This window comes from Symsagittifera roscoffensis, chromosome 1 (genome assembly GCF_963678635.1).
Source record: "Symsagittifera roscoffensis chromosome 1, txSymRosc1.1, whole genome shotgun sequence".
NCBI lineage: Eukaryota > Metazoa > Xenacoelomorpha > Acoela > Convolutidae > Symsagittifera > Symsagittifera roscoffensis.
In genome coordinates this window covers 91423744-91436211 of record NC_087062.1, presented here as the reverse complement: position 1 = coordinate 91436211, position 12468 = coordinate 91423744, and the positions used below count along the sequence as shown (strand labels likewise).

At 35.5% G+C, this 12468-nt stretch overlaps 1 protein-coding gene across 1 annotated transcript in view; it reads right to left on the bottom strand.

The window, feature by feature from the left end:
- Positions 1-10390: 10390 nt before the first annotated feature.
- LOC134852187 (uncharacterized) overlaps positions 10391-12468 on the bottom strand; it is a 77776-nt gene continuing 75698 nt past the window's right edge. Inside the window, exons 40-42 of the mRNA XM_063868500.1 lie at positions 11477-11555; positions 11040-11220; positions 10391-10617 (exon numbers count right to left, since the gene is read on the bottom strand). Of these exons, the coding sequence (XP_063724570.1) occupies positions 11072-11220; positions 11477-11555 (228 nt within the window). The 3' untranslated portion in view covers positions 10391-10617; positions 11040-11071. The remainder of the gene's footprint in view (positions 10618-11039; positions 11221-11476; positions 11556-12468) is intronic.

Genomic DNA, 12468 nt, shown 5'->3' with positions numbered 1-12468 from the left:
AGCCGCGAAAGTGTAAAACTATTGACTCTTACAAATAGTGTTAAGCCGCTTTGGTCTGGAAAATTTTCTTCATCGTATTGTAGTACTGACCAACCAATAATTAGCATGAGAGTATAATATTTCTTCCCTTCTGATATTTTTTTGCAATTTTTTGTTTGAGATCATGAATTGAAGTTTGTGTCAACTTTTCTTCGTTTTAAAATTTTTTTTTCAGGCTGACAAAAAAATCTATAATTTTTCTACTTTCTATAAACCAGTATCAAATCATTTGGATATTACTTTTAGTAACGTCTGAAAGAGGATTTTTTTTTCAAATATACATTTTAAAAAGAAAATAACGAAAATGAGCTGCAAAAAAAACGAGTGATGAACAGTTTAATTTTGGAGACTTAAAAAACTTGAGTTTTTAATAAAACACTACGATTAAAATTTTTTTATATGATATTTGCGAGATTATGGCTTCTCAATATGAATTTGATTAACAACTGTGATTTATTGTGTTATTTTTAATGGATGAGGCTTTTAATATACTCCGTCCAAAAATATTACTACACCTGAATATTTCAGACTAGTCCATTAATTGCCTCGCACTCAACAAAATTGACTCAAGTTTGTAGTACGTAGATAGTATCACTGGTTACCATTCAGTGCAAAACAACCTCGCTTGGTGAAATTCCGAGTTTTCAGAGTTTCAAACAAGAGTTTCAATACTTTCCAAATATCCAAAAGAAAGTTTCTGGTCTGAATTTGCTCAAACAAACGTGTCCGTTGAGATCGTACGACGTAGTTTTTTAAATCTATTTTATTGGGGAGCAATGTTTTGGAAAATAGTATGTGAAAACTCGGCAATTAGAGCTAGGAAGGTTATTTTGTACTGACTGGTAGCCGTGACACTATCTACGTACCTATAAAGTGTGAGTCACTTATGTTGAACGCAAGGCAAGTTATGAACAAAAACTGAAATATACAGGTGTACTTAATATTTCTGGCGGAGTGTATTGTATATTGAAAATAAATCTGAAATCGGATTGAAGCCTTGAACATTTTCCTGATTCTAATGGTTGTTGACATTCTAATTTTTTCAGCAGTTCTTCTTGAACAGTCCAGCTGCTTGTCTTTTTTGTTTTTTTTTGACATAATCAGTGTGAGAAAAAGTGTGTCTCAGAAAATCAAAACATCAGATGATAATGTTATTATTTGTTCGATTAGTTCGAAGACTTTGAAATCAGTCGACTGTAAAGAGTTTAATACAGTCGACTGATTTTTAAAATTTAAATTATTCATTTTTTTTCTGTAGGTCATGATTAGATGAATTTTTTACGATGATTGAATGTTTAATTCTAGTGATACTGGTTGCTCCATAAGTTGATGCTCCATATTGTAAATCAAGCTGAACAAAAATTTCATAAACTTATAATTTTTGCAATGTTGTTATTTTCTTACGATGCTGATAGAATGAGCCCAAAAGATTTCATTGTTTTCTGGGTTAAATCTATGTGGCTGTTAGAAAATAAATCAGACATAATCAAAATTAGTATTTGAACTGATTTTCATTTTTTTTTACCGCTCGACCCATTTTCAGCTCTAATTTTTGTTCCGACCCTTTGAAAAATTGGGAGAAGCTTTGCGTTCGCATATGTTTTAGTGTCTTCAGTTTTTTGTTGTCCGCGCAAAATCAGATACCACAAATAATTAGCGGAAAGAGTAAAAAAACATAACATATTAAGGCCCTTGCAGTAATGCTCGAACGTTCTTTAAAACTTTCCAAAAGGGGTCCCATTCTGAGAAAAACAATTTTCAAATTTTTGATTTTATTGTCTAATTTTTAGCAACGAAAACGAGCGAGCAGGCATACAATAGCTTATTTATGCTTAATCTAGGCCGCGACAGTTACGTTTTTTTCAGTCAAGTCAGTTTTTGGACTTTTTTGCTTCAAAAATTCAAAAAAAACTGCAGAAAATATCAGAAAAAAAATTATTTTTGATTTTTAATGATTTTTGTTCGTTTTTAAGTCATTGTTCTGTATTAATTGTTATTGTGACTGTAGAAAATTCCTAATTTACAAATACGACACTTATTTGAAAAAATGTTTTTACTCCGTTTATGGGACTTTGGTCGTAACATTCTGTTCTAATTGCACAGTATCCGGCTATCCTTGATCTTTTTTTCTTTTACTAAGGTTAATTTATTTTCATTTGTCCATGTTTAGAGTTACTAGAAGATATATCCACTTTGATATTACTTTCATTAAACTTTTTTGATTTTGCAGATCAAAGTGCAGTGTCTTCGGCATGAAAAACGTCTTAGTATCTTGTTGCTTAGGCTCTAGATTATTCACAAAATCAAAAAAGCAGTGAACTCATCATTACCAACTGCATTAGATCATCAGATTTTAAACTCTGATAAAAAATTTCCAAATTAATTGCGTATATTGCTTCCTGTTCTGTACAAAATGATGCAAATAAGAAGAATACAGCATTTCTCAATCCGAACAAAAAACAATCCCGCACTGACAAAAATGAATTAGGATCGACTTTAGTATGAAAAAAGTACGTTGATTAAATTTAAATAGATTTTAGTATGAAAAAAGTACGTTGATTAAATTTAGATCGATTTTAAAATGATGAAAAAGTAAGAAGATGAAATTAATGAGATGAAGATTGATTTGGATCGATTTAAAATCGATTTAAATTGATCTTAAATCACAGCTGAAAAATGGATCCAAATCGATTTAAAATCAATTTAAATGCATTTTTTCCAGTCTGAATTTGTTCTTATTTTTAAGGGGATTAAAACGGATTTAAATCGATTTAAATCGATTTTTTTCACTCGCGTTTTATCAGTTTTTATTGCTTTTGTTTCTTGCCTATCATTTTTAATTTTACATCCATAGCGTATTGTAGCATAAAAGGACGAAATAAAAAGACCAAAATATCGATAAAATTCTAACCCTTTTCTTGATTAGTTTCATAAGTTGTTGCTTGAAATTTGATTTACTTTCCTGATTTTCTATGATTTTTTTGCAAATTATTGAGATCACAATTTAATTTTACCTGACCCTTTTCTGGTTTGTTACACAAAGTTTTGCCCATAATCTGATTTACAATGGTTGTCTATGATTTTATTGCAAATTTTTGAGTTTAAAACTTGATTTATGTGGATCATTTTATTGAATTCTATAACATCTAGAATTCTATAAGAGTGTTTATAATTAAAAAATCGGGAATAAAAAATGGCAACAATTTTTTAAAGGGTATGTTTTTTTTCGCCGTGTTAGAAAAAAAAAATCGATTTTAGAGTGTCGGAAAAACCATCGAAATCTATTTAAATTGATTTTTTAGACACTTAAATCGATTTAAAATTTTCAAAAAGATCGATTTAAATCGATTTAAAATCCATTTAAGTTCGTAAAATGTACATGGTTAATCGATTTGGATCGATTTAAAATCAATTTAAAATCAATTTAAATCGACCGGAAACCATTTCTGTCAGTGCGGGATGTTTCAGTTTTATTAACTTTTGATTTAATGTGTCACAGGCTTTTCTGGCTGAGAATGACATCCATCTTCGAGAAATGCAGCAGTTTTAGCTTCTGAAGACTTTCTGGAAGTGATTTAAAAAGCGAGTTTTATAAAAAGAGTTCCTCAAATGTCCGAATTATTGATGCGTTTGTTAACTTTAATTTAACGAAACTCAAATCAATACAATCCGATCATTGTTAGGTTTTACGTCAGTAATCAAATTTTTAACCTCCAATCCTTCTTTTGACAAGACGGCCATCGATTTTAAACTTTAATTTTAAAGTTTTTTTTATAATTTTGTTTTGCTTTTGTTGCTTTTTATAAGCAAATTTTTCATCTATAGCTTAAAAACAGTATTAAAATTTTCACAATTGAATATCTATATTCTGCTTTGTTTATTTTTTTCGGCAGTCAGCTCGTTAAAATTTGTATCAAAAACTCAATTTTGCCTTTCCTTTCTTATGTGCCTCGCCCATGTTGAGAGATCGCTGTTTTTTTTTGCTTCCAACTAGTTCTTTAACTTCAACTCTTCTGCCTCTCGCAATGATCTCTACTTTGATTTTTTCTTCTCTCTATCCGAGATTACTTGGTGTGCGTTTTCTGGAGCATCGATTCTAACTTGTTTATTTACCATAATCTGTTTCAGTTTTGTTTAGTTGACAATATTTCAGGAATTTCTTCAGGTCAACAATGGGTTTTTTAGCAGAAAGTTTTGAAGGCAGTTTCATGGTCAATGTGAGATATTTCTTCGTGAATACTTCTGATTTGATTTCCGATGTTTCGATTAGGCGCATCACAAAAGAATGTTTCTCATTTTTTTTCAATTTCTGTCTTCAAAGTCCTGCTGCTCACTTTCTTTGGAATTTGTTTCTTCAGCTAAACCCCACTTTGTAATGGTCGATTAATGCTGTCTGCATGACTTTTCCATATTATAATCCTCCTGTCTGATTTGAAACAGAACGTCTCTAACAATTGTGGATCTAGATTAGACGTTTGCAGGAGTTGAATCGCTAACAAGTTTTAGGTTAAATTTTGAAAAATGAACTGAAAGTTCCAACCACTTTTTCGATGTACGGTTGACCACAGAAAAAATATCACTACAAACAAACTGTTTAAGAAAAGTAAAACGTATTCGACTACTATTGAAAGTCTTTTGTATTCGCTAGCTCATCTGAAAATTATTTAACTCCCAGGACTTAAATTTCTAACAGTATAGAAAAAAAGAACATTTTTTTAAATTTGCAAGTTTTGACTCAAATTTGCTGTCGGTAAATTTTTGTTAATTTAAGGTGAACAAAGTAGGGCTATCTGCTGTGTTTTGTTTTCAGCCAATATAGTCTTGAACTAGTTGCTTTCTTCGGAATATTTGTGATTTCTTAAAACTTTTCAGTACTCATATTGGCTGAAACTATTCCAAGTCGAAGTGCTCAATTTATCTTTTGACTGTCAAATGCCAGTGCTCGACCGACAAAGAATAGTCGAGTTAGGGGTTTGGGTCGAGCACAAACTCGAAACATACCTCGAGCTCGGTCGAAACCTACCCGAATTTTAGTCCAGATGGTCGAAACAAACTAATTTTTGGACGAGACCATCGAAACATAAAGGCTGCATCTCGACCCGGAATGTTTTAATCATTCGTTCCCTCTATCATGAGGTTTCCATCTAGTGGTGCTAGTAGGGATCCGATGCTCATCGTACCGAATCGAAGTAACGAAGCGATTGATTATTAACTGAACCAAACCTGAACCGACATTTCTTTGTTCGCTATTCGAAAATTGGGTTTTCTTATTATAGTTTCTTAACTATATCCCCCTATTGCAAAAAACGGAAGATTCGTTACTAGTTATAAAAAAATTTTATGCTTAACACAGGGGCGGGTTTAGGGGGGTGCGGGGGGGGGCAGACGTCTTCTCCCTCAGCAATTTGACCCTAACAAATACCAAAGGGTCCCCTCTTTGAACAATTTACTTAATTTTTTTTCAAAGGGCGCCTTTGGCCTTTATATCAAAGAAAATTTTGAGGTGTGAAAATTCAAGGTGTGAAAATGCGTCTTTTTTGAGGCCTCAAATTGGACTCATTTTTGACTCGAAGCAGGTACCTGCTAACAGGTACCTGTCAGCCTGCCTCATTCGCAGTATATATACCCCTTTCAAAACTACCTAGCTCATTCTAAAATCTTCTTCGCTGGACTTCACACTGCACTCTGGATTGGACCCTGGACTTCAACTTCAACCTTCCAGATGTCAAAGCGGACTGCTCCCAAGGACTCCAAGGCTTCTGGCTTCAAGACGCTCAAGGCTTTCTTCACCAGTGGACCCAAGGAGTCACCACATTCATCCATTGCAACCACTCCTGAGCCTGACAACCTTGGATCATCCACTCCTGAGACGGCCATAACTGGACCTTCCAGGCTCTTTGAGCCATTGGCTCCTTTAGCAACCATTAAAGATGAATCTCTTTCATCAATTAGTTCTATATCTTCGCTCTCTGAGCAAGCTCTACACTCTCCATCCTACATTGACGTCGGTATCTACAACTTCAGCTCACTGGACATGGACAGGGACATTCAGTTTGCACTGCTGGACAACCCCAACAAACCCCCACTGCAAGTCTGGCCATACGAACTTGTGACGAAATAAGGAAAACAAGAAAAGCGAACTCTTGGCCCCCAGTACCTAGAAAGAGACCAATTCCTGACCTACTCCATGATCCAAGATGGACTCTACCGTCGCTTCTGCTTGGCCGACCTGGAAGAGATAAAGAAAGCGGGGGGCTCAGCAGAGATTCAGCTGGTCAACAAGCCGTTCAAGAAGTTTGCACGCCTCTCAAACTACTTGGATCCACATAATAAAACAAACCATCACAAGAAATCACTGGAGAAAGTGCAGGCCTTTCTTGATTCTGTCAAAAACCCAAACAGGAACATCAATGTGAAACTGGATCGCGCAGTTGCGAAAGGAATGGAGAAAAACAGGAAGTTTTTGGCTCCAATAGTCAGCACAACTGTTTTCACTGCCCGCCTGGGATTGCCTTTCCGTGGCCACCGAGATGACGGGGTACCTGTGGTTCCAACTAACTCTGAGCAAATCGACGTCAGATCTGGAAACTTCAAGGCCCTTCTCCAGTTCAGAGCAGCAAGTGGAGATCAAGTACTGGCTCAGCATTTGGAGTCCATTTTGACGCATTTGAAGTCCATTCTGACGCCGCAAAACTGGGCAATATTCAAATATAAGGTAGAATACGCAGACCTCCTGTAGCATCATCGGCTTATGATCACTTCAGACAGACCGTTTACTTGCCTTTTCTTGACATTGTCCTGATGGATCTCAATGAACGCTTCGTTGGAGCAGCTTCTTCTTGTGCCCAAGTGTGCAAATTGCTACCCCATTGGATAAGTGAGAAGGATGCAAAGGAGGAAGATTTTAATGATCTGGTCCAGTTATACGAAGGAGTACTTCCAGATGGTGACTTCCCCAGCGAGTTCGAAGTTTGGAAAAACATGTTGCGCTTCCCCCTGTACACCGATACCCCAGAAACCTTCACAGCTTCACTCAGAGTGTGTCACAAAGCCACAATGCCAGTAATTTTTACTTTGCTCCAATTGGTGATACCCTCCCAGTGACTGTATGCACTGCTGAGCGCTCTTTTTCGAGCATGAAACTACTAAAAAGTTATCCGCTCCAACATGAAGGAGGACCAACTCTCAAATTTGGCACTAATTTACATCCAAAGATGTAGAAATCAATGTCGAAGAGGTCATCGACTTGTGCCCAAGTGTGCAAGCTCGATGTGAAACTGGATCGATGTGAAACTGGATCGCGCAGTTGCGAAAGGAATGGAGAAAATGGCCTGAATTCGTTTTTTTTTGAGATTTTTGCTTTTATGAGATTTTTGAATACTCATTTCTGGTTGGCTGAAAATAATTGAAATCATTCAGTCCCTCAATCATGTCGATTGCCACCTAGAAAAAACGTAAAGACCGATTAATAGAAACTTTTCAACCACTCAGAATCAATAGAAATTCCTATTCGCTGAATGGTTTTTGCGGTGAACCGAAAAAAATAGATCTCCTTCTATCATTCCTCGAATTTTGATTTCAGTAAATCATTGTTTTCGTCAAAACTTTTCTCAAAACGCCCCCCCCCCTCAGAAAAAACTTATATCCGCCCCTGGCTTAACAGTTGATTTATTTCTGTATAGAGGGATATAGTTAAGGAGATGCCACAAAAAATCGAAGACTCAATTTTGTTTAATTTTGTTCATTTTCTTATTGTAAATAAATCATTGTTTTTGTCAAAACTTTTCTCAAAACGCCCCCCCCCCCCTCAGGAAAAACCTAGATCCGCCCCTGGCTTAACAGTTGATTTATTTCTGTATAGAGAGATATAATTAAAGAGATCCCAAAATTGCGCTTAGTCAATAAATTAACTTTTCCACGATTACAGGAATACGATTTTTACGTTTGATTTTTTGTGACAGGCAATTTTGCTAAAATTGAGATTGTGCCACAGATTTCACATTTTGTTGTATTTTTCCTGTTTTCGAAATTTTTTCCAGTAGCCGAAACAAGCCGAGATCCGAACCAAAAATTTAATCACCGAATCGAACCGACGGCAAATTCCTGAACCACCGACACCTAGCTTATAGTCACAGTCCTTGTTTTCACTTGCAGTAGATCTCCTTCTATCATTCCTCGAATTTTGATTTCAGTAACTGTCGGTATTCTGCTTTTATTTGATCAAGAGAAAGGGGGTATTCTGATGATGGAGGGATTGAATGAAGAAAAAATTTAAACCAATTAGAATAGTTGGCCATTCCTCTTGGCTAACTGAACTTTGAACAGAAGCTCAGTCATTGTAAACAGAAAATGAATAATAGCAATACAGCAAAGTTTTCGGTACAACTCGTTCAGCTATAGAATAAATTGTTTCCTTTGTCTTTTTATTTTTTAAAAATAGTTTCAAGTTTTTTTTTCCAATATGCGAGTATTCGATATATGTGCTTATTTCTGATCGTTCAATGCTAATTTTAATGGCCTGAATTCGTTTTTTTTTGAGATTTTTGCTTTTATGAGATTTTTGAATACTCAATTCTGATTGGCTGAAAATAATTGAAATCATTCAGTCCCTCAATCATGTCGGTTGCCACCTAGAAAAAACGGAAAGAACGATTAATGGAAACTTTTCAACCACTCAGAATCAATAGAAGTTCCTATTCGCTGAATGGTTTTTGCGGTGAACCGAAAAAAATAGATCTCCTTCTATCATTCCTCGAATTTTGATTTCAGTAAATCATTGTTTTCGTCAAAACTTTTCTCAAAACGCCCCCCCCCTCAGGAAAAACCTATATCCGCCCCTGGCTTAACAGTTGATTTATTTCTGTATAGAGGGATATAGTTAAGGAGATGCCACAAAAAATCGAAGACTCAATTTTGTTTAATTTTGTTCATTTTCTTATTGTAAATAAATCATTGTTTTTGACAAAACTTTTCTCAAAACGCCCCCCCCCCCCTCAGGAAAAACCTAGATCCGCCCCTGGCTTAACAGTTGATTTATTTCTGTATAGAGGGATATAGTTAAAGAGATCCCAAAATTGCGCTTAGTCAATAAATTAACTTTTCCACGATTACAGGAATACGATTTTTACGTTTGATTTTTTGTGACAGGCAATTTTGCTAAAATTGAGATTGTGCCACAGATTTCACATTTTGTTGTATTTTTCCTGTTTTCGAAATTTTTTCCAGTAGCCGAAACAAGCCGAGATCCGAGCCAAAAATTTAATCACCGAATCGAACCGACGGCAAATTCCTGAACCACCGACACCTAGCTTATAGTCACAGTCCTTGTTTTCACTTGCAGTAGATCTCCTTCTATCATTCCTCGAATTTTGATTTCAGTAACTGTCGGTATTCTGCTTTTATTTGATTAAGAGAAAGGGGGGTATTCTGATGATGGAGGGATTGAATGAAGAAAAAATTTAAACCAATTAGAATAGTTGGCCATTCCTCTTGGCTAACTGAACTTTGAACAGAAGCTCAGTCATTGTAAACAGAAAATGAATAATAGCAATACAGCAAAGTTTTCGGTACAACTCGTTCAGCTATAGAATAAATTGTTTCCTTTGTCTTTTTATTTTTTAAAAATAGTTTCAAGTTTTTTTTTCCAATATGCGAGTAATCGATATATGTGCTTATTTCTGATCGTTCAATGCTAATTTTAATGGCCTGAATTCGTTTTTTTTTTGAGATTTTCGCTTTTATGAGATTTTTGAATACTCATTTCTGATTGGCTGAAAATAATTGAAATCATTCAGTCCCTCAATCATGTCGGTTGCCACCTAGAAAAAACGGGAGCTATTCTCATGATGGAAAGACCGATTAATGGAAACTTTTCAACCACTCAGAATCACTAGAAGTTCCTATTCGCTGAATGGTTTTTGCGGTGAACTGAAAAAAAAATAGCAAAAAATGAGCAAGTCCGTGCAGATTCAATAAATTTAGTTTTTTGTTATCCAGTTTTTTTATATCGGTATTTGTAAGAAAAATTACCAAGTTTCTTTGATCTAGAAATGCTTGAAAAACCATGAACCTGCAATCTTTTATAATCGATAATTATTAAGTTTAATGGCCTAAAATTATTTGCTTAAATTGAGATTTTAGCGATTTCTTCAAAATTATGATTATACTCAATTCTGATTAACTAAAAAAAATTGAAAACAAATTTCCAACGTTCGATCACTCATCGTGAGGGACGCCACCGAAAAAAAAAGCTGGTTAATATAAATTCAAGTCATAATCTCTCGCGATACAATTGGATTCAACTAGGGTCGTCGATGAGCACTTAAACTTTTGAAAAGGATAATGAATAAAAAAAGTTTTCAATTTTTCATAAGTTTCTCACATTTTGCTCATCATTGACCTTTAAGAAAGATAATTCTTATTCTAATATTTACACGTATTTAAGTATTTACATATTGAATAAAAACATATTTTAGGAAAGCAATCGCATTTACATTTGTTGAATTGGAACTAATCGCACCTTGTTTGAATTAAAATGTCTGTAATGATAAAAGTTCTCTTCGGGTTCCCATCTGTGGTCTGTAAATAGAATAAAAACTATTACAATCAAAGCTTTAAGAAAAAAATTTCAGCTAACATTGAATTTTTTCAACAGTCGTTAATTTTTGACATGATAAAAGTAGCGATTAAAATCATCATGCTGTAATGGTTAATAAAAGCAGTTTTTGTGAAAACAATATATGGCGCTATCAAGTGTATTTTAAACCGTGGTGTTCTAACATCAATGGATCTACTTAACAATCTCGACCCCCCCCCCCTTTGTTATCCACTAAATAAATACAGTAAATAGAACTAGAGCTCTTAATTGTTTTGTAGAACTAGAGCTCTTAATTGTCGACTATTTAAATCTACTAACCCCCCCCCCCCCCCCCCCCGCAGAGAGAATAATGAGATTAATAAGCAAGGGGCGGGAGATTTTTAAGTAGATCACATCAATATACCTGATTGGCATCCATTTTTTTCGTTGTTGATTTCACTGACTGCGGGCAGCTTTAGCGCCCCTCACGAACTTCAGATAGAGACAGATGAATACGCCCACGGCAACTAAGGCCAGAAGGAACACTACTATGGCACAGATGACCATGGCGAACTTCGGATGAGTCAAGTTCAAGATCTCATCTTCTGAAAAGTAAAAGAAAGGATAAAACATTTATTTTCTATCAATTCGACAAAGCTGGGATGATTTGCGGTGATTATTCTGATATTAAAGCAGCCACTTTAATTTCTTGAGATCTGGTTGAAAATGGCCAAGAGCGACCGGGAAGTGGCGATGCTCTCCTCTCAGTCGAAAGGTCCGCGGTGCGAGGCCCACCATAATCCGTGTTCTCAACCCAGATTTATTGTTAATACAATGGAAGCTTTAAATGGGGTCACTAACGTTTGCTTTGTTGGATGGTGATCTTTGTTGCTGATGAGTGCAGATTGAGGTTGAGTGAACAATCGTAGACAGTTGCCACCTAAATTAGGCAATAAGGATTCGAGCAAAGTTCAAAAATTTTTATATTACTTTTAACGCAAAATTTTGCTATTTTAGTTGTAGGTTTTCCACGCATAAAATTTTAGCCGGACCAAGTTAACACGCCCTTTCCAAAAATATGTGTTGTGGGGAGCGGTGGTGAAGTGGTTACGTCTCCGCCTATCAATCGAAAGGTCTGATGTTCGAGGCCCACCATGATCCGTGCTCGTTGCTTGAGGTTGAAGCAACATTACCCAGCCCAGAAAACAGCCAAAAGAATGCATGTAATTCTTAACCAGGGGGACAATAATAGTTCTCCGCAAAGAACTGAACAGCTCGTAGGTAACGTAGGTTCTTTCCCTTCTGGATAGATGGTCTCAACTGAACTTTAGGGAGACGATGTTCTGGCAAAGAATTTTTGGCCTGTCAGGCACAACTTTTTTTTTCACGCAGCGCTCAGAAATTATAATCCAAATTAAATACTGGGATCCTAACTTTGTCTGAAGGATCTTAACTTAATGTATCTGACTAATTTGCTTTGGAAAAAATTGTTTTTATCTTTCCAAATTGCAGATTATTCGACTAGGAGTTAGAACAGGGCTTCGCTTTCAAGACTGAAAAATGATGAGCAGTGTTTGAAAAAGCTGTCTATCAGCATGCGAGCCGATTAGCATTCGGTATTTAATGTTTCCTGTGTTTTAAGTATATTTGGAACTTGAAGCACAGGATACCAAATAAGAGGCAGCTATTGACACATTTGGGGACGTAGGGATAAGCATGGGTGCCTACTAGCATGCAATAATTGCTTTAATTAACACAAAAAACTAGTCTTAAGTCATTTAAAAAATCACTTAATCCGTTGAAGGACTTAACATTTCAATTCTGGCTTAAAATTCAGCGAACTACCCTTAAGG